The 25,158-nt window shown below is 29.5% G+C and overlaps 2 protein-coding genes across 8 annotated transcripts; both read right to left on the reverse strand.

Moving 5' to 3' along the window:
* Positions 1 to 2,485: 2,485 nt before the first annotated feature.
* Positions 2,486 to 7,962, reverse strand: LOC137808617 (subtilisin-like serine-protease S). 4 transcript variants are annotated; one of them, XR_016519348.1, is made up of 11 exons: positions 7,343 to 7,872; positions 7,147 to 7,241; positions 6,905 to 7,002; positions 6,622 to 6,780; positions 6,054 to 6,165; positions 5,430 to 5,958; positions 4,848 to 4,952; positions 4,520 to 4,762; positions 4,304 to 4,418; positions 3,996 to 4,179; positions 2,486 to 3,259 (listed from the first exon to the last, which is right to left on the reverse strand). XR_016519348.1 is itself a non-coding variant. In XM_068609814.2 (11 exons), the coding sequence occupies exons 1-11, from the start codon at positions 7,433 to 7,435 to the stop codon at positions 2,709 to 2,711; spliced, it is 2,277 nt and encodes a 758-aa protein (XP_068465915.1). In that variant the 5' UTR covers positions 7,436 to 7,962; the 3' UTR covers positions 2,486 to 2,708. The 4 variants fall into 4 exon arrangements, 2 of the variants coding, with proteins under 2 accessions (XP_068465915.1, XP_068465916.1); XR_016519347.1 differs by having other exon boundaries at positions 4,848 to 4,955; XM_068609814.2 differs by having other exon boundaries at positions 4,858 to 4,955; positions 7,343 to 7,962.
* A 7,689-nt stretch (positions 7,963 to 15,651) lies between these two features.
* Positions 15,652 to 18,363, reverse strand: LOC137808618 (Putative membrane lipoprotein). Of its 4 annotated transcripts, none has more exons than XM_068609817.2 (4): positions 18,171 to 18,363; positions 16,722 to 16,968; positions 16,321 to 16,521; positions 15,652 to 15,832 (listed from the first exon to the last, which is right to left on the reverse strand). In XM_068609817.2, the coding sequence occupies exons 2-4, from the start codon at positions 16,960 to 16,962 to the stop codon at positions 15,819 to 15,821; spliced, it is 456 nt and encodes a 151-aa protein (XP_068465918.1). In that variant the 5' UTR covers positions 16,963 to 16,968; positions 18,171 to 18,363; the 3' UTR covers positions 15,652 to 15,818. The 4 variants fall into 4 exon arrangements, with proteins under 4 accessions (XP_068465918.1, XP_068465920.1, XP_068465921.1 ...); XM_068609819.2 differs by lacking the exon at positions 18,171 to 18,363 and adding an exon at positions 17,903 to 18,125; XM_068609820.2 differs by lacking the exon at positions 18,171 to 18,363 and adding an exon at positions 17,764 to 17,878.
* Between the last annotated feature and the right edge of the window lie 6,795 nt (positions 18,364 to 25,158).

Below are 25,158 nucleotides of genomic sequence, written 5' to 3' on the forward strand. Positions count from 1 at the left end.
TTTTTATTTATTGTACCTTTATCAGTCCAACAAAAAAAAAAAACTATATGCATCCAACTTCGTTTGTAAAAAGGCAGTTTTTTCCTGCACCCCTACATTTTTCTTCCTGCACCCCCACAATTTTGTAAATTCCAAAACTGACCTTCACCTGTTATTTGAATTCGGGATCTGGGAGTGTGCTATAGATTCATCATTTCGGAAGTGAATCATGTTGCTTTCCTGATGAGGGGGTGTTCCGGAAGCAAAGTTTGCATAAATTGTTGATTTCTGGATTGATGAATCTGGAAGCCTAATTTCTATTACAGATTGTTGGATCTGGAATGATTTTTTTCAATTATGGATTTCTGAATCCGGAATGCATATTTTGAATTATGCATTGGCGGATTCGAAATGTTTTTTTAATTATGGATGTTTTGCATTTTTTTATTTTGGATTAACACTGCCATTCATATACTACCGGAAGCACCAATATGGGAGATTACCGGACGCGCCAATATGAAATTTTACCGAAAGCGCCAATCCGAAAATTTACCGGATTTCATAATCCGGAATACAAAAAAATAGTTTTATATAGGGACAATTTTGTCTTTGCGTGGGTGCAGGAAGAAACTGCCTTGTAAAAATTATTTTTGGGTAGTTTCTTCCTGCACCTCTACATTTTTCTTCCTGCACCTCTGGAAAATTTTTGAATTGACACTTCCAGTAAAATTTCGGATCCACCAATCAGTAATTCAAAATATGCATTTCACATTAAAAAAATGCATCATTCAAGAAAAGCATTTTGTATCCACCAATCCGTAACAGAAATATGCATTTCAGATTCAGAAATCCATAATTCAAAAAAAAAATCATTGCGGATCCACCAATCCGTAACAGAATTAGGCTTCCGGATTCAACAATCCAGAAATCAATAATTTATGCAAAATTTGCTTCCAGAACACCCCCTCATTTAGAAAAAAGTTTCAGATTCATGAATCCGTGGCACACTCCCAAATTCCAATTTTCGGTAACCACAATACCCTTTTTCAAATAAAAGATCAAGATCAGTTTCGGGATTTAGAAAATTGTGGGGGTGCAGGAAGAAGAAGCCTTATTTTTTATACCTTGTATATATTATAAGAAAATTATTCAATAAAAATTAATTTGATAGACAAAAAATAATTAATTGCTATATTAACTAAATTAGATACTATTTTACTGATTAAAAAATTATTAGTATCTAAATTAGTTTTTATTATTAATAAAATTTATAAATTAATTTTTAAATCGATACCTTAATTTTAAAATTGATATTCAAAATATTAGTAATTAATTAAATATTAATTAGCTACTTAAATACCAATTTAAAAATTAATTTATAAACTTAAAAATTATTTTATATATTAATAATTTTTTAATTTATAATATTTAATTTAATTAATATAATAATTAATTATTTGTTATTTTAAAATTTGTTTTTATTTTATTGATTTTCTAATAATGATATATGAAGAGATATGTTACGATACAACATGATTACTTGATTTTAGGAGTAATGATGGTGGAAAAATCCTCAGTTGATTGTTTGATGTTGGAACTTGGGTATTTTGTGAAAGCACATGAATCCATTCAGACCATAACCAAATTAAGAAGAAGTAATATGAAGAATCTTCTGTGACTGAAGACACTGCTTACTTTCATACAAATGTTTCGTACCACAACGACACTCACTGTCACACTCAACAACAATCAGACCCACTTTTTATAATTTATCTCAATAATATAAAGTGCATTCAAAAGTACGTGTTAGTGCGTTTCTAACATAGCTTTATGAGGGAAAATCATATGTTTCAAATCTTATTTGTCTTTTTAGGATAAAGTAAAAATAATTTTCTTTTGAAGTAATTGTTGAGAATGAAAAATTTTCTTGCATCAAAATTTTGTTCAGCAAAAGAGGGAGTTTCTATCATTACTCTTCCCAGAAAGATATACAAGAAAAGAAGAGTGGATGATAAAATATTGTATTTGAGAAATAAAGCAGGAACTTTGAGACAAGGGAATGGACCAAATAGGTATAATAATTATGAGGAGAAGGGTTGATTTGAGAAGTGTGCCACACAAAATTGTGGAAACTGATATGGATACTATGACAGCAATGGGTTGCTGAAATGCAGTAAAAGCTGTTTCTTCTGGTGAGCACCATGCTCAGTACCACCTTTCTTTTCAATAATAAATGTTTACCTTAAATGTAATGAAAAAATCTTATACCCTGTTTGGTACTGCCAAAATAATGTAGAAGAGAAAGGAAGAACACATAACAGTTCCATGATTTGGTATGTCTGAAATACTTCAGAATTTTTGTTTTCAAAACTTGTTTATTTATTTTCTCTTTAATTTAAATCAAACAACTGAACTTTACTTTCTTTACAAATATTTGAGTCACATGGCTCATCTCAGATGTCTGCATGTGGAAGTGACTAACTTTTAAATAAAGTGAAAGCGAATATGTTGCAACAACTGATAAATAAAGAATTTCAGAGTAATTTTTAAATACACCATCTCTTTGGATATTTTGGTGACTGTTGCTGCTCCAAGAACACAATGAGCATAATTTTGGCAGCTATCATTTGTTGCATCAGGATTTCAATATGAATGACTGTTCTGGTCACTAGAATTCTGAAAGCTCTTAAGCTAATATTGATATATACAAGCAATGCTATCTCACCAACCTATTTTATTCCTGGTGCAAGCTGGACAACCAAAGGACTAGTGACTTGTGACCTTCCATTCCTCCATGACAAGAACCCAAATGCATATCCCTTTGAGGGAGCAGTTATTTTGAACTTCACAGTGAAATTCATTTTCTGCCCAATTCTTGTAAAGATTAATCGGTTTGGTATAACACTGACTCTAACACCAGGTGGAGAAGACACTACAGCTTTGTAAACACTTCTTGCTTTCCCAACATTAGTCACAATCCTAGTAACAAAAAAGTTATCTTTAAGATTGGGCACTGAAATAGATGGGTAGTTGAGGTCAGATGCTGTGTTGAATGCCCTATCACAGGTGCTGTTGTCTCTTGTAACTTGGTGGAGTGACCTCTGATCATAACCAAGTGAACACAGGAATGCAACATAATCTGCAGGCTCCGAGTCATAGATGAGACCAGGATCAAGAACTCTAGCAGGGTTCACAAACCCTGATCCGTAATCAAATGCATTAGCCCTTCTTTGCTCTGGATCTGCAATGATGGGTCTGTGGTGCTTATCCAGTATTGTAGCTGCATAAAGAGTTCATGATTAGTCTCTTGAGTGGAACCAGAGAAGCCAGTGCACTGTAAGAAATATAACACAATCATGAGAAATATTGGCATACTCTTTTAATATATTCTTTCCAATATTCCCTTTATTATTGGGTGAAATTCATGGAGCTCCTATTAAATAATGTGAGTTTCACCCTTGTTTAATGGATTTCATTCAACGCAATTTGTAATGCAAGAGTATGTTGGAAAAGGTGTATTAGAGACTATATTACTAGCATTCTCTCTGTATCATATTATTTCATTTGGTGATATAAAAAATTATTCACAATGTTCATTTTCTAGATTTATAGACATTGCAAGTTGGAATTTAACCCAATATACCATCAATTTTATCTTTAAGTTTTACTCTTTCTCCTAAATAGTCCCTAAACTAAAAAAAATTATATAAATAATTCTCCAAACATTAGAAATCATTTTAAGAATATGTTTTTGAAAACCCTTTAAATTGGTTCTTAAATGTTAATAAAATACATCAATATAGGGACTAAACTGATGAATATTTAATACTTGAGTGAGAGGTTACTAATACAGTTTTATTATTTCAGAGACTACTTAGGAGAAAATGTAATACAAATGAATGATTTACTCAAATGTAATCTACTATGGAGTTTTATTTCAATTTGTCTGACTAAGAAGACCCTAAACATAGTTACATATAGGCCTCTGGAAAATGATATTAATATAAGTGTATTACCAGTTGTCATGATGGCAGATTTGATAGCAGATGGAGACCATGAAGGATGGACAGCTTTGACTAAGGTTGCAATTCCTGTTACATGAGGACATGCCATAGAAGTTCCTGAGAGAATGTTGAACATGTTCCCTGCTGCTGGAGACCATGCTGCAAGGATATTTAGTCCTGGAGCTGTGACATCAGGCTGTGTAACAACAGAAACACAATCAGAACTCAGAAGTCCTAGAATGAAATAAAAGTAGTAATGAGTATCATGAAGAAGCCAAATCGAGAATATAGAATTCAGTTGCTACTAGTTAGAATGTCACCTTCAGAATTTCAGGGTTCAAAGCATTGGGACCTTTAGAGGAAAAAGCTGCTACACGTGGGGCAGGATAAGCTCCTAGAACTGTTTTTGCACCAAATATTCTTGACACCGGATTACTGTTTAGTACATAACAGGATAAATCTTAGACTTTGGAGAATGGCAGTAGAATAGCACTTCACAGAAAGTCATTCTTTTTCATTCTTAAAACAAAACAAACCGTGTAGTTTTGAGGTAGGATAGAATCCGTGCTCCTGTCTTCTTTCCAACAATAGCTGAAGGGATCACAAATGGGATGGCAACATCTTGATCTCTCTCATCAATAAGTATCATGCCAACTCCACCAGCATCTTTCACTATCTTGCTCTTTTGCACCTTTGACTCTGTTGAACTCTCTGCATGTCTACACACCAGAACCTTGCCTTTGCTCTTTGTTTTATTCAAAGAACTTTCCAAACAGTAACTGCAGAAGCGAATAGAAGAAGGAAAATATAACTTAAGAGTCACATTTTTGCATTGATTCTTAGGTAGTTCTCACTTTTAAGTACCTTGCTTCACCTGGATTGATAAGAAGTAAAGTATCCTCCATTGGCTGCAGAAGCAGAAATTATCCTCTTGGAAGCATTCATTTCAAAGGGACTCAGACTTTCACCCTGCTTCAATCATGGAAAGCTAATCAACGTCCTCGTAGTAATACCAAAATGCTACCTTTAAAAGAAGTCAAAGCTTAAATTTTTTACATTAATGAATTTCTTATCAAAATTATGGTATGGTGGAAGTACATTGGTAAACTTTTCTACAAACCTTGTGTTTGGAAATGCACTGGGATGGAATAAATCACGTCAAATTAACATTTGATGAAAAATTACTAGTTGTAGCTTTTTCAGACGTGATGGGCAACCAGACACACTAAAAGAATTTTACTTTTAATTCCTTAATCATTATCAAGATTACTTGTTAGTGTTTTCCTTAAGTTTTATTCATTTCAAATCTTAAAAATTTAAAAAATCATAAATTTGTAATCTCGGGAGACAGGCTACAAATGCAGTGTTTTTCTGTTGATGTAAAAATAAGTTTTTTTTTTTGGAACTAGCAAGAATAAATTTAAGCCAACAGTGAAAAAGTTTTACCATGATTTTGGCACCATTTCCCAATGTGATCTCGGAAGTGAAATCCCTGTCAGTTGAGCTGGCAGCAACAGTGAGAATCCATGGAGCAAGGTTTGTGGCAGAAGCAGCAGTCCCTTCATTTCCAGCTGATGCAACAACCAGCACCCCACGATTAGCCGCATGGAATGACCCCACAGAAATGGCATCACTGAAATAGTCTCCTTGAGGTGATTCAGCACCCAGAGAAAGAGATAAAATATGAACCCCATCTCTTATGGCATCATCGAAGGCAGCTAGCAAGTCCACATCATAACAACCAGAATCCCAACATGTCTTGTACACAGCAATTCTGGCCATTGGTGCACCTCCCCTTGCTCCTCCAGCTGCCAGTCCCTTGTAGTTCATATTTGCCACATACCTCCCTGCAGCTATGGAGGCTGTGTGGCTTCCATGACCAGTGCTATCCCTTGCAGATCTGAAGGAGATTTTGGCATCTGAGTCTTCCTCAGCTTCATATCCACTCCTGTAGTATCTGGCTCCTATCACTTTCCTATTGTACAAGTTGTTAACCATTGAAGATGACAAAACCAAATGGAGAATAATGACCTTGAAGTGAAAATTAAAAGATAAGGTTCAGCCACAAACCTGTTGCAAGATGAGGCATTGAATGATTCCCCTGATTGGCATTGGCCCTTCCAGCCTGGTGGCACTGCAGGCATGTCGGTGTCACTGAAACTAGGGGACTCAGGCCAAATTCCTGAGTGAACAGTGAATGTGGATGTGAATATGAATATAACCCATTATCAATCCCATTGATTATCAAAATCCAAGTCCTTTATTGCAATTTTTGGAATAATCACCAGTTTTTCAGTAAATGTGAAAAGACTAACAGGAGATGACTAAAACATGTTTAGGTTCTATTTTAGCTCCTTACAGAAAGCGATTTAATTAACTGAAAGAGTTCACTGGCAAGAATTTGACTTGAACAGCAATGCCATTGTGTAATTTCCAATGTTATTAATTATGCTTTCCTTATGCCTGCTACTGCTAAAAGAAGGGGAATAAAGGGACTGATACTCTGCCACTATAAAGTAATAAATGAAGCGTGGAAATGGAGATTCTTGTGAACCGAAGAATAAATGCAATTATGGTACATAGAAGTAATCAACTTATTTATCATCAAGGATTTCAGCAAAATGGTAAGGCTGCTAACCAGTATCAATGAAGCCAATGATGATATTTTCTTGGTTTCTGATGGAGTAACCAAGAGTCTCCATGGTTTGGTCATCCAGAAGTCCCATGAAATCCCATGAATGAGTTGTGTGCAGCTTTCTTTTAGAATTGGGAAAAACAGAAACCACTCCTGGCATTTCTGGTTAAATTTGAACACAAGTCACAGAGCCATTAAAACTAGCCCAAGGGTTAAGTTGGAAAATTTGGAAATTAAGTTCAGAAAAGGAAAAGAAAATGCAACAGGAAAATTTCCTATGACATACTTGAAATTTGGGAAGCCTGTTCTTCGCTGAGTTTGGCTGCAAAGCCTCTGAAAGCATGTTTATAGCTATAAACATGAGAGGCTTGGGCTTGTTCAATGCTGTCAAAACAATAAAATGAGGAAAAAAAATGAGAAGACCATTTACTTAAAACAAGGGGTGATAAGAAAACGCAACTAACTGAAAGACTTGCAGAAAATTTGCCAAAAAATGAAAAAAAAAAAAAAAGTGATCTTAGCTCTGACCTTCCACTGTGAACAGCAGCAAGCATTTCATGATTTTCCCTCAGAACATCATCTGGGTGTTCCCCACTATTGCTTCCCATGTACACTACATAAACCTGCCATCCAGTCCATATTCCACAGTTCACTTAAGAATCCATAAATCTAGTGATCACCATAACCAAATATACTACACAAAAACACCACTCTTTGAATTTACCTTGATAGAAAAGCAAAAGCTAACTTTTGCAGCAAGCACAGCCAGAAACAGAAAAAACAAAGCACTGCTTGTGGCATAACCAGAAGAAGACATTGCTAAAGTCTCAACCTTTGGTAACTAAAAGCAGTGTATATATCAGCATATAGTGACAACAACAAGAAGGATATAGGACATTAACCAATTCAAGATTCTGAGAATGACAAGATAATAATAATAAAAGAAAGCCTTGATGGAAAGAAAAGAAGGTGAGAAAGAATCATGGTTGAGGTATCATCATCATATTGGTGTGTGACATGTGTTAATGTTGAACCAGGTTTGTTTTATATAACAACAAAAAGAGGCTAGTGCAATGAGGAAACATGGAGTGAGAGTAGCAGTGGTTGAGGGAATTAGCAAAGAGCCAAAGGGTGATAGCACTAGTGGGTAAAGGGAGTTTTAAGATGATGACTATGAGAGAGAAAAGACAAGGAGAGAAAAAGACTAGTGCTTCTGTAACAATGGCAAGCAATCACAAAGCATATTCCAGTTTTTGGTGTCTACTCAAATGTCAATATGACCCTCTTATTCCGGAGACTGTTAAAAACAATGTAATTCACACTCAAGCTTAGTGGAGACAAGGTGGCTCAAGGGAGCATGTGACCTTCCTTATGTGTTGATTCATTATTTTTATCAGACAAAACCAGAAAATAAAAATACTATCTTATCTGATCTAATCTAATTAATACTATGTCCCAAATCCCAATGCTCAATGGTGAGATTCTTAGATATACTTTCTTAAAATAAAGAGAAAAATTCTTCAATAATATTACTATAAACACTTTCTCATGTATTATGCACTAAAATGATGGATGCACTTGGAATTTTTGGACATCACACTCACACAACTGTTGAAAGCAGAAGAGACAAATACGCCATTCATTGATAGCCAACAAAAAAGCAAATTCAAGCATGTTCATCAAGACAAATAATGCCTTCACGCCAATGACAGCCAAACACCAACCCAAACGGTAACTCTTTACAAATACCTCATTTTCTTTCCATCAAATGCATTTTCACTATCATATAATCAAAGATCACAACATATACATAAAAAATTAAGCTCAAAGCTCAGAATCTAAATTTTCTCAATTTCCCATTATAGATATTTTCACTAAATATTAATTACCTTACTTTAATGAGTAAAACTGTTAAACAGAAGCTTCAACTTGAACCCACGTGATATAATAAGATTTTGGAAAAATAGAAAAATGTTGAGAAAAAAGGTGTGTTATTAACTTTATCTTTTTTGTTGTCGCTTCTGTGACTATGCAGAATAGAGAGACAGTGTGATGCAGAGGAACTTTACTCTTACCTGCATCATTGTCATGGAAAATTTCAGTGCCTAAAGTCAACATTCTGATGGATGTGTGCTATGCTCTCTCACTTATCTTCACCTAATGATCAAATATGATTAGCTCAGTGGCAGATGCATCATCAATTACCATCATTATCATCCATTTTCTCATTACCAGAAAACACAATAATTACTTTCATAAGGGAAACAATAAAAAATTACCTTAATCATCTTAGTACCAACATTTCCACCATACTATGTAATTTCCGGAATCTTAAATCACATCATTGCATATTATACTCCCAAACCCCATCTTTATATCCAAACTCTAACGGATACTTATAAGTATTTATTTGGTTAGAAATGTCACATCCATAAAAATATTTATATAAAATATATAAGTTGTATACCTTACTTTATAAGTTTGGATTTTATCATGTTAAAAGAGGTTAAAATTTATTTTTTATATGATATCAGAGTCATTCTATCAAAGTCGATATCAAAGATATCAGATCATCCAAAATGTTGTTATATACAGGATGTCACTTTCAACATGAGAAAGTCGATTTATGAATTTGACTTAAACTTAAATTTCACTTCTTAATATATTTAAAAGAATTTAACTTTTCATACGGCTAAAAATTTATACGATTTCTATTTTATTGTTTTTATATTTATGAATTTGTGGTACGATCAATTGTAGTCATATATATATATATATATATATATATATATATATATATATATATATATATATATATAAAAGTCGAAAAAAGTTAGTTGTACATATGATTTTTTACAAATTTAACCCACATTTGATTCCTGATTTAAATTTTGATTATACATAAAATGAAAAAAAAAAAACTTAATTCATGTAATACTTAAGAAGAAACATAATTGCTAGAGTTACTGAAACGTATAAAAATAAATAATCGATTATATAAAATAATATATTATATTATATGTTGTACATATAAAATGTTATATAACATAAATTATTATATTAACATAACGGTTATAATTATATAATATAGTATATATAAATTATTTTAATAGTATTAATAATAAAATATCAGTAATAATAATAATTAAATGAATTTATAAAATAATAATAATAATTAGAAAATCATAAATAATAATAATAAAATCTTAAAATACTAATAATCAAAATAAATTTATAAAGTAATAATAAAAATAGAAAATAATTAAAAAAAATTAAAAAAAATTATCATCATTTATTCCATGTTTAATATTTGTTATGTGCTTAATTTTATACTAATTTCTGTTTGTTTTATTATGTTCTACAAAATTTGGAATGTCAGTTAAATATTTTATAATTATTTTGAATAATTTTACATTTATCCACAATATTGAATAATTAGTATTTTTTGTCTAGTGAGACTATGAAGGCAATAATGTTTTGATATTAAGCGAGTTTCATAGATAAATAATCATATTTTATTTTAAATTAATTTTAACAATTAGGACAAAATTAAAATCTTACAATTGTATCGATTAATTTTTTTTACAATCACACTTTAGAAACTTTCATAAACTTTATTTTATTTTTATTCACTTTTTTTTCTTTAATTCAAACAATATTATTTTCGAGTATCTATCCCCTCAAACTCATCTTAGTCTCTCTTAAATTCACTCCTAAAACAAATACACTCTTTGTTCTTACTTACACTCAATAATAATAATAATAATAATAATAATAATAATAATAATAATAATAATAATAATAATAATAATAATAATAATAATAATAATAATCAACATTGATGAAACCATGTAAGTAAATGCATAGTTATATAAGTACAAAATTAAATCTTGATCTTAATCTTACCATTACGAATGGTAAAGAATCAATTACATTCTCTCTTAGTATATTCGACAACCTTAACTCAGTTCTTTTTTATGAACAACCTTATCATGTGCAAGCCAGCTAGTTAATACTTACCAATTCAATTTATCCAACAGATGATCATTGAACATTGGTTATCATGAACATGATGCTGTGTTATGATTCTCCAATCATGTCATTTCTCTTTCTCCACCCTAAATAAATATCTACACAAAAATTACAAGTGCATAATTAGTTAATTAGCAAGTTTTTTTTCTTCAATACTTCTATTTGATCTGACTTAGATTATTCAGATCCCCATGTGCATCTAAATATTGGTTCCTAAATTAAGAGGGATCGAATAACACTTGTAATTCTAAATTATATATGTAATTCATAATTAATGGCAAAAAATTCATATGATTAACAATTATGTGACGCATGTGTGTGTGATAATTAAATATTAATGGACATCACGTGTAAACCAGATTTATGTATTCATTAGCTTTTTGTTTTATGTATTTTCTGGACATTATAGAAAATGATAGAAAGTGTTGACCATTATTTTCTATATTAATTTATTCTATTTGTGTTTTTCTTTGTCTACTTTTATTTTTCCTTGATTTGTTTCTTGCATAGCATTAATCATTTTGTTGTTTACTATTATTTTGTTATGCATAAAAGGGATTTTGGTAAGTGAGGTCTTAGACTTGGTTGTATGATGACAAGATGAGGAAGATCATTTGTATGATAAGAACATATCTACATATTATCATGAGAAAGTGACTCATTAATATAATAATTTACTCAGCTACATGCAATGTGTATATTTAAACAACTTATGAAAACTATTTATATTGCAAAGGTTGAAAATAAGTATAGACATATATTACATGGCATTCAACAACAAAAGTCTATTAAAAGCATGTGTTTTTAGTCAACTTTGGTTAATGATTATCAAGTTTGTCTGCCGAGAATCTTAAACATATATAACATGGCATATTTTAAAAAATATATTATAGGTATTAGTCTTAATGATATATTTTTCACTTTGTTATCATGTTCTTTTAGGTGTTAAAGTAAGATATTTAGAGAAACATGTACGAATTAGATTTTAATTGGATGTTATCTAAAAAATTTATCATTTATACTAATTAGTTAGTTATAAAATATATCTATATAAGGGATTCACATTTTATCACTACAAGAAAAACATCGAAATAAAAATTAATTTTAGAAGAAAAAAAAATAGTTGTTATAGTAACTAAATTAGAGACCATTTTAGAAACTAAAAAAATGGTTTCTATATGAGTTTCTATTGTTGTTAAATGGTTTCTATTTTTTAATCTTTAAAATGGTCTCTAATTTAATCACTATAGCAACTAATTATTTTGGTCACTAAAAATTAGCTTCTATTTCATGATTTTCTTGTAATGTATTTAACTCAAAATCTTAAAGATAATGTATTTATGAACGTTTTTTCTTATATGTTGTTCAACTTTCTCATTTCTACTCAATGTGAGACTTACACTCACACTTGGATTCCTAATAATCTCTCTCTCATGTGTGAGTCCCTTCGACATTGGGATAATCTCCTTCAAGATAAAAGACTTTTAACTACGAGTACCTCACTATTAACTCTTACTTGTATCTTTGTTCATCACAATGAGATACGTTTTCCTAAAATTTCATTCAGAAAGGGACAACTCTTAACTCACTTCATATTGTACTCGTCTGAGCTAGACATCAAGATAAACCATTGACTTTGATACCACTATTGACTCTTTCAAGAGAGGATTTACCAAGGATATTCAACATCAATGAGTCATGAGTCAAACCCATATAAGGAATTAAGATCTTATTGAAGGCAAAAGACTACTATATAGTGTGTTGATAGTTAATGAGGTGTAAAAAGAGAAAATATATTATTGTTAAATTGACTTTGAGAAAGCTTACAATTTAGTCAAATGTAATTCTTTCTATTACATGCTAAAGATGCTATGTTTTGGTGAAAAAGAGATATATGGAGTTACCTTGAGAAATGATAAAAAAAAAAATGAATATGGAAGGACGACAATGCAAAAATATACACTGTAAAATCAGCCTATAAAAACTATAAAATTCCATTAGAGGTGAGGAAGATGATTTTTTATGAATCGTTTTGAAAATCTAAAACCTTAGATTGCACTCAACATTTTGCATAGAGGGCATTCTTAAGTAAGGTGGTTCCAAAGAGATAATTTAAAAGATAAAATTTAATATTAGGAAGCACTTTCTATATTATGTGTGAGATAAATGAGAAAACAATTAGCCATTTATTCTTTAGTTGTGGGATGGTTAACATTCTTTACTATTTTTTATCTAAAATTATATATGGGGTGGGCACCTATAAAATGTTAGCTAGATACCATAAATAATGGTTTCAAGAGAGCAATTAGACTCCGACTCTGAAATTATATTTTATTTTATACTTATGTAAATATTATATATACAGTGTAAATTTTTTATATTTGATTTTTTATCTGAGCATCTTATGTTAGTTTTGTGATCTTGTCTGTTCAGCAGGTATATTTAGGGAGAGAGAGTTTAAAACGTTGTTTGTATAATGGTTGGATCACTCCTAAAGTGATTCATTTTTATTTTTTAATTTTTTTTGCTGATAAAAAAAACAATGTAAATTTATTCGTTGTCAATAAAAAAGTCTTCATTTCTTCATTCAATTATATGGTTTATCTTTCATTTTACAAAAGTATTTCAAAGTCTTTTAATTTATTTTACTTCTAATTATCTTTATTTTATGGTATTTAGATCTAAATTTATATTTATGTTTGTTTACTCTTTCATAATCCTTTTATCCCTTTCTATCACTTACTTTCACACCATTTACAATTCTGCAACTTATTTTCATACAATTTACAAATCATGTAATTCATTTTTTATGCTTACATTTAGTTAAATTTACATCACGATTCATTATTATTATTCTTTTATGGTCAAATTTTACTTATGTATATATATATATATATATATATATATATATATATATATATATGAGATAATGAAATTGATAGGAATGAATATAAGTTTTAATCCATACCATAATGAATTATGCATAGAAAATTATTCTATTTTATTAAATTTATAAAATCACGAAAAAAGTTATTATAGAAGTTGAAAGTTATAGAATATTACTAGTATACACACAAAAACTTACAATTATATTTGTTTTTGGTTAAGATGTTTTTATTTGTATTTTTAATAAAAATAAATTGGCATATTTGTTTGGTAAAATTGTATTATATAGTTTTAAAAAAACTGATATTTCTGATGAGATTGTGTTACTTTTTTAAGCACATATTTGGTTAATATACATAATCTTGATTTTGCATGAGACTCTTTAGTAGTTGAATAATGTTGAACATTGTAAGTTGATATTGGTATTTAAGAGGTTTTATTTTGCTAAAGACAAATCAGAAAAATCTCAGATTCTCGGCAGAATAGTAAAGAGCACTTATGACAAGATCAAGATCGAAAACAGAGTCAAATTTAACAATGACAGATATACATATGTATCAAAGAAGATAATGAGGGACAAATAACACATTAGGTTAAGAACACACTTGTTCTTGACCACTTTGAATGTTCTAGATTTCAGGTCACTTTCTAACTTATCTGGAACCAACATGAATCAAAATAATATTGAGAAAAACAATATAAATAATATTATTAATACACATGAAATGCAAATTGTTACTAAAGTTTATACAAATACAACAAAGTGGTTAAATCAATCTATTATTATTATTATTATTATGGCATCTACTCTAATTCATATATTAACCAATATTCAACTTATAACTACTAGGATGAAACATATCTCATTTCCCTTGACTTTATTCTAGGAACTTAGTTAGTTAGAGATTATAAAATTCCAAATTTATTAAATTTTCTAAACAAAAAGGGGAATCTACATGTGAACACATGATTACGTGATAAAAAGGATTAAAATTGTATTTATTTATTTTGTTTTAGTTTAACTTGAGTTACTTGAAAAGAATAATAAGCTAATTATCTTTAATATTAATTTTTATATGTTTTGTTTGGACATAATGTTAATGAAAAGAACTTTTTGTTTAATCCCTTCCCACTACATTCTTGAGAAACTTATGTTTTCATTTTTATAACTTTGATCCTAATAAAGATTTTTTTGGAGAATTTTTATCTTAGGTGGATCATATCTTAAGTGATTAATCTCTTTTTTGAATCATATCTAAGTAAATAATGTAATATTTCTCTTATTTTGGTCTAATCATATCTAAATAATGAATATCTCTTTTCTCTTATCCTCTTAGTCTTAGTAAGTGATATTTAAGTAAATTTCTTGAAAAACGTTTAAACTTTAAGAGATAATAATAATTAAAATTAAAAAAGTAAAAGTGTTTATCTGAGTTTCTTATCTTGTAAATCATATCAGATGTGACAATTATTTTGTACTTGATCATCTCAAAAAATTCAAATACCACTATTTATTTACTTGAATACTTTTCTTTTTTTATGATTTTTGTAAATCAAGATCACAGTTTATCGAGATTCCTTTCAAAAATATTAGAGATTTATACTGATGTGGGTAGTCTTTGGAACTTTTTTAGATTTAAACAAAATGCATAAATAAACAGAAATAATATATTGGGGAATAAGTTACACAGTCACCACATTTTAGGCATAGACTATTAGCAATTTACTCGATTTTATTCAACTATAACTGACTTTTCTTAAATTTTGATATATCACTTTCATAAACTTATTTTTAATTAACCTTTTTTAAATCTGTAGATGACACTTCAAATATTTTGAAGTAATAAAAAAACTAAACAAAGGATATACTCAATACACTTTTTGACTGATTTAAACATAAATCTTTATTATCTAAATTTGAAACGGAGATAATTTTATGTTATATCATTCTTTACTTTATCATGTATAATTATCCTGTGATTTGAATATTTTTTCTATATTTTACAAATTAAAAAAAAAAACCGGCACACCAGAGTAAAATACTAGTGTTACATGCAAGGAAATTTTGGAGATCTTACAATGTTTTTGTTAACTGCAATTTTGTAAAAAAACGCATTTTAAAAGAATATAAAATGCAATTGAATTTGGAACGAGACAGAGCAGAACAACATGTTATCTCTCATCTATTTACAGTGAAAACAAATCTTCAGTTCCGAGCAAAGAAAATGCAAAATGAGAGTCTGTTAAAAAAAATGTAAGCACAAAACTGACAGTGGTGGAAGTCAACAATCTTTTCCTGCAAAATAAGAGATGCAAACATCAACTTCACTTCCTTCAACAAGCATTTAATGATAGCAGAGCAAGGATCACAACTCTTGCCATATGCACATAATGAACTACTTTCTCTCAAACTACTTGCTTTAAGAGGACATCATCTGCTTTAAGAGGCTTAATTGCTTGAAGACACTAAGGTAGAAATTCAAAGGAATTTCTGATATTCCTAAACCAAGTTATGTTTGGAAGGATAGTTCAGAATTTGAGCATTCAGAGTCAAACCATAAATTTGTTTATGAAATTCAAATCTGCACTCAATCAAGCTAGTAAACAGGTAGAGGAATGTGCTAAAAGCTATGAAAACAAACTTGTAAAGTTAAGCATAACAAAAAAAATGCAACAAACTTGACTAGATATAAAGGTGAAAAATGAGAGAATACAAATCATACAAGAGAAATATTAGGTAAAAGAGGAGATTGATTATATTTAGTTTCCAAAACAAAACAATACCTTTATGAGAGCAGAACAACTGGTTATGGAATGCTTGCATACTTCTACAAGCAGAAGAAGTAATCAAAGACAAGTTCTTCTTCGAGTCAAAGAAGTCAATTCCCTTGGTTGATAAATGCCTTTGCCTAAATCCAAACAATTTACCACTGGCTTCTCTTTGCATGTCAGAGATACAAGGTAAATTTCCAATCCAGCTAACCCCTGCAGTATTAAAATAAGTTGTATCTAATCTGCATGAGTTTAAGAATGAAGACTTGGGAGTCCAAAATTCTCACAGCACATGAACTTTGTATCCACTGATTGAGAAAGACACCCCAAAATGCATACAAAAACTGGCCTAACTTTTCTAAGTGACACTTTAAGATAGCAATCAATGGCTTCACTTAATGATTGAGATTTACCATTATAAGGAGCTTCAAAGATAAAGTTAGCGGGGAGGCCAACTCCAACACCAGCAAAAGTGATGCCTACATTGAATCCAATGCCACAGCCAGCTCCAACATAGCCTACCACTTCAGGGCCAAACCCAGGACCCCATCCAACACCACAACCAACGCCCACACCCATTCCCCAAAAGGCTCCATAAGTTGGATGAACAGGGTTCCATCTTTCGTACCTTCTAAACAATCCTTTTATAATCATTAGGACCTGAGAAAGAACATTGATAAATAAGAAACATCTCAGAAAACAAAAAGTTTGTAGATGCACTAAACCTGCAGTCATCTCTCAAACCATAATAAAAAATTATCATGACATGAGTCGCATATATGAATGGAGGAAAGAATCATTAGATATTTGACACAGCCAGTTATCCATAGTCACCTAACAAAATGCCATTAAACTGTATTGCAATCATAAACTGTGTTTCTAAACTACCCAATAAACTAGAACATGTCTTTTCGACTTAATAGCCTGAAACATATATCTATGCAGTAAAAACAGCCTCATGAAACCATTTTGTGCCACCACCAAAATTCTTAGTATAGCACACATTCTGAACAGGTTGACAAATATTAAGAGAGAACCAGTAATTAGGGAATGTATAGAACAATCCATGTGGATAATGCCAATTGTAGAAAAGATCTTTATAAGGCCACTTAGAAGTTCGCTAGAAGCATCACAATTCTTCTACACAATGCCAAGTATAAACACCCCCTCATCAAACCCAGTTTGCCAAACTTAATCTTATATCTACTATCCATCCCTGATTGGCATAACAAACACTAATAAGCGATGACAGGTTTCACGGTTGCTCATATATACATATGAAGAAATCTCAAGATTCAAAACTAAAAAAAGCAAAATCATTGAAGCCTACAAAATGAGATTTGTTATTCTTCCATTCAGCCACCATCCCTACAACAGCAAACAATCGACACAGATTCCTGAACACTCAGCAGGGTAAATAGTAAGTGAACAGTGTGATTAACGGAAAGAGGAAACCTGAAAGTTGGGAGAAAAGAACCCTAGAAGATTCTGGATTTTTGGGCGAATCCAAAATTTGCCAGTTGGCCAAGAAAAACAAACAAGCAGTAACAGGATAAGAAAGCAGCAAAAGAACGTTGTCATTGCATTACATTACCTAAATTGTGGTGTGAATCAGTGAAGTGAACACAAGAACACAGTATGGGGTTTTCTTATCTTATGCGTAAATTTGGCACCACAACATACCAAGGGGATTTTGGCTATGAATAAATTACTTTGTTCTTGTCGCTGTCTGATTGCACATGCTTATTTTTAATTGAAACAAACTTGAAAGACATCCAACAAAAACAACTAAAAACATATATAAATATAAAAATTCAACAAACATAATTGAAGATTTTAGAAAAAAACCTAAAAGGTGGTACCTGTGTCCCTCAGTCAATCACCAAAAATGAAGACCAGACATTAAATCATACGAAAATCGAACTACACCAAACACCACACTGCCCAATTAGGTTCCAAAGAAACAATCATTGATATGAACATTCTGGAACCTTCGAATGGGATTCACAGCACTATCCTCATTAATGTCAACACTGGTTTATGTAATTTCTTTAAAACATAATAAATTGTTCTTAATCACATGGATTTGTAGGAGTTTCCTTTCTTTACTAATTACATTAGTGATTATTTTATTTTAAATTATTACATACATTTTAACCTCACAAGTTTTATTAATTAACTTCGTATATTTATTTCTAAGTTGTCATTTTTTCACAAAAAAAGTAGTATCAAATACTTAGGAATCCGAAATTTTAAAAAACTTAGTTTTTTATGAATGACAAAATAGAAAGAACAAAATAAAAAGGGAATTACATGCTAGTATGAGAAATTTACGTAGTTAGCATAAGATTTCTCAAAATTGTATGAGAAAAACTGAAAAGTAAAAGAAAGAAGTTTGAGCATGAAACTCATTCTTTGTTAGCCAAGTCAACCTAGGCATTTAAGAAAAATTGGAAAATTAGAAGAAAAAAAATTTAGATTTAGTAAAAGATTATTTTTTGTAAAATTAATAAAAAAAACATAAAAAGAGAAAGAGAAAGAGAAATGAGAAAGATGGTGTGTATGTAGAAAAAATAGAAAAGAAAAGAATAAAAATGGAAATGAGAGTGAGTCTGGAGAAGAAAAGAAAGTGAGATTTTGAATATCTTCTTTAAAAAATACTGTAATTGATAATTATAAGAAAAGATAAGTTATTAAAGTGATAAGAGAAGAGCTCTTTTTTTTCAACGATAAAATTGGGGAAAAAAGTTATTAAATTAATTTTGATTTCTCCAAGATAAAATTATTATTTTTCGAGAATAAAATTGAAAAAAATTGTAGAAAAAAACAAAAATTATATACTGTTATAGATTATGCTCTAAATTTTGTTAATTACTGGTTTATTTAAAAATAATTGAATTAAATTAAATTGATTTGTATAAAAAAAAAATGAACTAGATCCTTATATTACTGGTCTTATTTTGTGACAATCGTTTTGGGTGAGTGTGGACTTCAGAAGAATTCACTGTTGACTCCACCCACACAAAAAAAAAAAAAAAAAACAACTCATTATTTTTTTTTTCCTTTATTTTGTTACATTTTGTCTGTGTTTTTTTTTTTTCAAAAATAGACCACTAACTCTGGCTTAGTTTTGTAGTTTTAGACCCTATATTATGGGCCAGGCTATGCATGATTTTTGGACAACAGGAATTCGACTGCTTCTTCATATACTTTCATATGTTTTCTGTCATCCTATAAATAATTTTTGTATTTTCAAAATGTCCTTCGTAATTTATATTTTGAAAGTTTTTTTTCATATTTATAATTAACTTACTGATTATGTAAATTTGAAGTTTTTTTTCTAAATTTGTGATTAATTTCAGGATTATATAATTTAAAAAGTTTTTTTATACGATATTAGCTTCCGGATTATGTAATCTATAATATATTCGGATTACATAATCGATAAGCTACTCTCACATTTAGAAAAAACTTTTGAATTATGTAATCCCAAATATATATTTTTAAAATATATTATTGATTATATAATCCAAAAGTTATTTCTAGATTTAAAATTAGCTTCCAGATTAGATAATCCAAAATATAAATCTGGAAAACGCTTCTGAATTTGAAAATATCTTCTCATATAGGAGTGATACAAGAAGAATAAAAATGTATTTTTACATGTAGTACGGGGATAATGAAAACCTTATGGAGGTGTAGGAAGAAGCTGTCTAGGAATTCACACTTATGGAAGATCAAAGGCCCAAAGTTCATTGATCTGAATAAATAAAACCTTAGCCTTCGGCTTTAGCTTCCTTTTGTTTATCCATTGCATAAAAATAGATTAACGTAAATGAAGTATGAATATGTTGATGAAAGTAGCATCTCTCCACGTAACACTCCAAATATCACCCCATAACTAAGAACATGCATTGCCTACACCTAAGATCTTCTCTTTCACTACAATGAAACAAAATCAACATCTTAATCAAATTGCACTAAAAGTTATCTTTTGTGTAAGAACTATAGTTTATGAAGGGATTGGTAGCCAATGAGTAAACATTGGAGAGGTTAACACGTGCAATTTTATGGCTATGTTCAATACCTAATGTCTTTAAGTTTCATAGCCACTTATTCTTCTAAGATTTCCCTTTTCCCCTTCCCTAAGAAAAAGAAAAAACAAAATACAAGTACACAAACAAAATATTCGACATTTGAACATAGCCTTTGCAAAATCGATTTCCCTGTATGTACGATTTTGCAGCAATTCCGTTTCTTCTCTTTAAAGAGATTGGTACATGAACAATTTAAATGTTGTTCCTGGAAAGACAACCAACGGAACAAACATACTAAAGTGTCTTATCTGATGTTTTCCTCTTTGTTCAAAGAACAATTCAGGCACACATTTTTTTCTTTCTTATTTTCTTCATGAGATCCATTTTCACCCTTTTCTCACATTCCCATCATCACTAACTCAAATGAACCTGAATATTCACTTTACCCTTCTTTCGATTTCCCTCTCCAACCCCTTCCCTACATGTGAGATAAATCAAGAAACAGTTTTTCTGAAAGCTAGATCCACCCCATCTCACAAAAACTTTTCCTTTTATATTTTTCATATTCATCTTCCCTTTTCAATCTTATTCTCACAAATCAGATTCCAATTTCATGTTTCTAATTCAAGTATTTAGCCGTTAATCAGCAGAGTGTTCCCTTAAGCACAAGCAAACCCCTTACAACACTTTACCTGCTTTGTTAAGGTTACTTTTCAAGGGGCCACTGCATCAATTGGGTAAGAGTTAATTCCACACACATACATGAATCATCCACCAAGGTGAGATTCTTGGTTTGAATTCCCATCATGGCACCAAAATGAGTGAGAAATGAAGTGAATTTATGTATAAATAAATGAGGGGTTTAAGTGCATAGGAAGTAAAAGTTATGATAAACAGTATTTGCACAAGACACCCCACTTGTGTCTCTTCTTTTAACATGGGTAAATAATGGTTTTATTCTGGAGCAAGAAATCAAAAGAGAACAACCTAATAACCAAAGTAATCAAACCCCAAACATTGGAAACAGGGAAAGAAACACTTGGGGATTGAGATTATGGAGATCTACCTTGGGAGAGGATTGCTGAATGGGAGCTTTATGATCACTTTTCAAAGCACATTATTATATATATGATAATTGCCTTATGCTTGCTTATTCACTTCAGAAAAAACAGAACATTCCTAACGTTAAAAGTGGTCTAATCTACCCCATGCTTTCATGTTTTTTAGTTTTACCTTTTCTGCAGATTTTTGAATTTCATGAGCTGAACCTGAACAAATTTTTTTGAAGGGCATGTGCCAAATGGAATTTGTAACTGAGACAATAGAAGCATGAGAAAACAAAATTTGTAAGGGAAAACATGGAAGGGTGGTCTAAATAAAAAAAATGATCCTTTTAGCAAATGACAACAAGAGGAATAATTGTGTGTTTGCTTGGACTGAGCATAGGCTTTTGTTTGCTAACATTTGTGTCTTGTCTTTTATACATAGATTGAAGATAAAGAGAAGTGAAAAAAAAAATAACAAAGATGTGATTAAAGTGTGGGATATTTTTTGAATTCTCTTGAAAACGAAAAACCCAAGTTGGGAAGGAATGAATGGCTTTGGACCTTGACTATGCTTTTCTTACTTAACAAGATCTAGTGAGAACATGTCTTTAGGTAAAGCAAAACCCCCAGATTGTGACACGTGGAGTTCCCATTTTCAGATAGGAAAAGAGAGAGAAGTGTAGAGAGGGAAAGAGAGATTGTGTTATAGTTTTTATAGTGTGGTTTTGTTGTCCCTCCATTCCAAGCATTCTTTGCTTAAAGAGAGTTTAGTCCAGGGAATAAAGCCAAGAACCAAAAACAGTAGAATGGGTTAAAGTTAAAGCACATCATCACTTGTTCCTTCACCATGACAAGGCACCAATTTCTGACACACTCTCTTCACTCCTTCATTCAGACAAAACAATCAACACAGTAACAAAATACTATACCATGTATACATCATATACACCCACTTTTACTTCTTTCACAAAACTTTGTCTTTCGATTTTACAACTAATGTTTTTGTTGCCATTGTTGTATGGGCACGTAGAAACCATTCGGTGAGCAAAGAAAGCAAAGTTTGGTGGAACTGTAGTTCAGGAAACCAGCAGGCATAATAACATGTCTTTAATGAAACGTCTTATTTTCATATCTGACTATTTCCAAACACTGCACCCACTTTTCCCACTCCTACTTAAGATGCTTTCTTTTATGGCTAATTCTTTCATTTTATCTTCAATCTTATGTTATACTAAATTGAGATAGTTTTAAACTTCACTTCTAAATATGTGGAATGAGAATATTTTCGAATTTATTCTAATGAGAATTTGTTAAATTTATCAGATCATTTGCTATCAGGTTGTTATCAGATCATTTATTGTATAGTCTTACACACAAGTTGATAACATCGACGTGAGTGATGTGTTGCAGATCTCACATCGTCTAACATTTAGTAATATATAAATTAGTGCAAACTTCACCTTATAAATTAATTTGACAAGGTTGAATTAAGCTTAAAGTTTACTTCTTAATAAATATTGTATGAAGTTTGGGCCATCTATTGTATAGTCTTAGACAAGATGGTAACATCGATGAGAGTAGTACGTTGGAGATCTTACATCAACTGATATTTAGTAATATATAAATATGTGTAAACATTACTTTATAAATCAATTTGATAAGGTAGAATTAGGTTTAAAGTTCTTAATAAGTGTTGTATGTTGTTATACGAAATTTTGACTTAATGAATGAATTCACATTTATTTCACTGAAAAACAAGCTTCAATGGACTCGAACCGAGATGCTCTAACAGTACTTTCTAAGAGAAGCGTGTCTACCAATTTCACCATAGTAGCTTACTCGAAAGCAAAATTGGAGTCAATTGTCGAGATTCAAAGAATCAATTCAAATACAATATTTGTTTACTAAACATTTAATAAAATAATTTTAAAGAATGATCTAAAATATAATTTATTTTATTTAAATTTTTAAAGTTAAAAACTAGATGATAAGACATATTATATTAATCGTCATTTTTTGTTAATGAAGATATTACTGGAAAACTGTGTTTATATTGTTTAAAAAATTAATACTACTAAAATTTTGTATAATATTTATTTCAATAACATTTTAAATGAATTTGATATTTTATATATTAATAGTGAAATTTTGAAAATGTTTAATTGCAAATTTTGATTAATCGAAATGAATGAAAAGAAAATAAAAAATAAGTTTAAAGCGAAAAATATATTAATATAATCAAAATTAAAAATAATTAAATAAAATATATTTTTAACCAATATCATTTAAGAGATAAATTCTTCTCAACTACTACAAGAAAGCGATCCACAATAAAAGTAAAAATCGAAGCTAATTAGTCAATGATATTGAATTTGTGTTCCACATACAACAAACTCTCAAAATATAATCTTTAATTTATTAGCACGACTTTTGAAAGCTAACTTTAAGTAGTCTTAACCATTACTAAATTTTAAATTATTTTTTAATTAAAGTAGTTTAGTATTGACCAAACTCACATTAATGTGTTTTTTATTCTAAAATATATTTAATTTAACTTTGGTTTAGTCGACACTAAATAAAATATATTTTTAATATGATATTTTTAATATGATAAATATTCAATTTAGAAGAACAAGTATTACCATATTTTATTTTTAGTATAATAAGAAAAAAATTATAGTCTTAATACAAAAACTTTAATTTTGTTAATTTTGTTTGAATCTTATCCGTGATTGAGATAAATAAAAATATATTTTCTCTTTAGTAATAGTTATGAATGTCTACTTATTTATTTTTAATATTTATTTCAGTTAATATTAACTTAACTAACCCTAATCAAATACATTAACATAAATATTTTTACTTATAAAAAAATTAAAAATAATAAAATTATTTTAAAGTTGATTAATATGATTGTATTAACGTCTCCAACTTTAGCATCAACAACACTAACATTAATATTTATTTTTAAAAAATTAAAAGGATTCAACATTAACTTAGAGTTTTCTAAACTGGTTTTATGAAAAATTAAATTATTTAAAAATGATTTAATATTTTTAAAAATATAAACTAAATAACACCATAATTTAACTGACAGTAAAATTTAAAAATTAATTTAATATTATATATATATATAAATCATTAAATAATAACTAAATTTAGAGAAAAATAATAATTTGTCACTATATTAATTAAATTAAATACTATTTTATAAACTAAAAAAAAAATTAGTATCTAAAATGGTTTCTATTATTAATAAAAATTTATAAAATAGTTTCTAAATTGGTATCTAAATTAACTACCAAGGTTTTAGCTACTAATGTTTTAGATGTAAATTAGTCTCTAAAAAACTAATTTAGAATAAAAAATAGTAAGTAGTTAAAAATTTAGTAGGTAATGATTATATATCAATTTACAAACTTTTTTGTAAATTTTTATTAATAATAAAAATTACTTTAGATACCAATATTTTTTGTAATTTATAAGATGGTCTTTAATTTAATCAATAGTAACTAATTATTTTAGTATCTGAAATTAATTTCTATTTAATTATTTTCTTATAGTATATATATATATATATATATATATATATATATAAAGATATCGATGATCTACTAACCATTACCATATTATAGTTAATTTAAACTAATTTAAGATATAATCATTCTCATCAATGCATATCCTATTAACTTTAATTGTATTGCAAAATAAACCATGCATAATGTAGGGATAAGTAATCATATGGTATAATTTTATCTTTTAATTAT

The sequence above is a fragment of the Phaseolus vulgaris genome, chromosome 3 (genome assembly GCF_051622355.1).
Source record: "Phaseolus vulgaris cultivar YP4 chromosome 3, ASM5162235v1, whole genome shotgun sequence".
Classification (NCBI taxonomy): domain Eukaryota; kingdom Viridiplantae; phylum Streptophyta; class Magnoliopsida; order Fabales; family Fabaceae; genus Phaseolus; species Phaseolus vulgaris.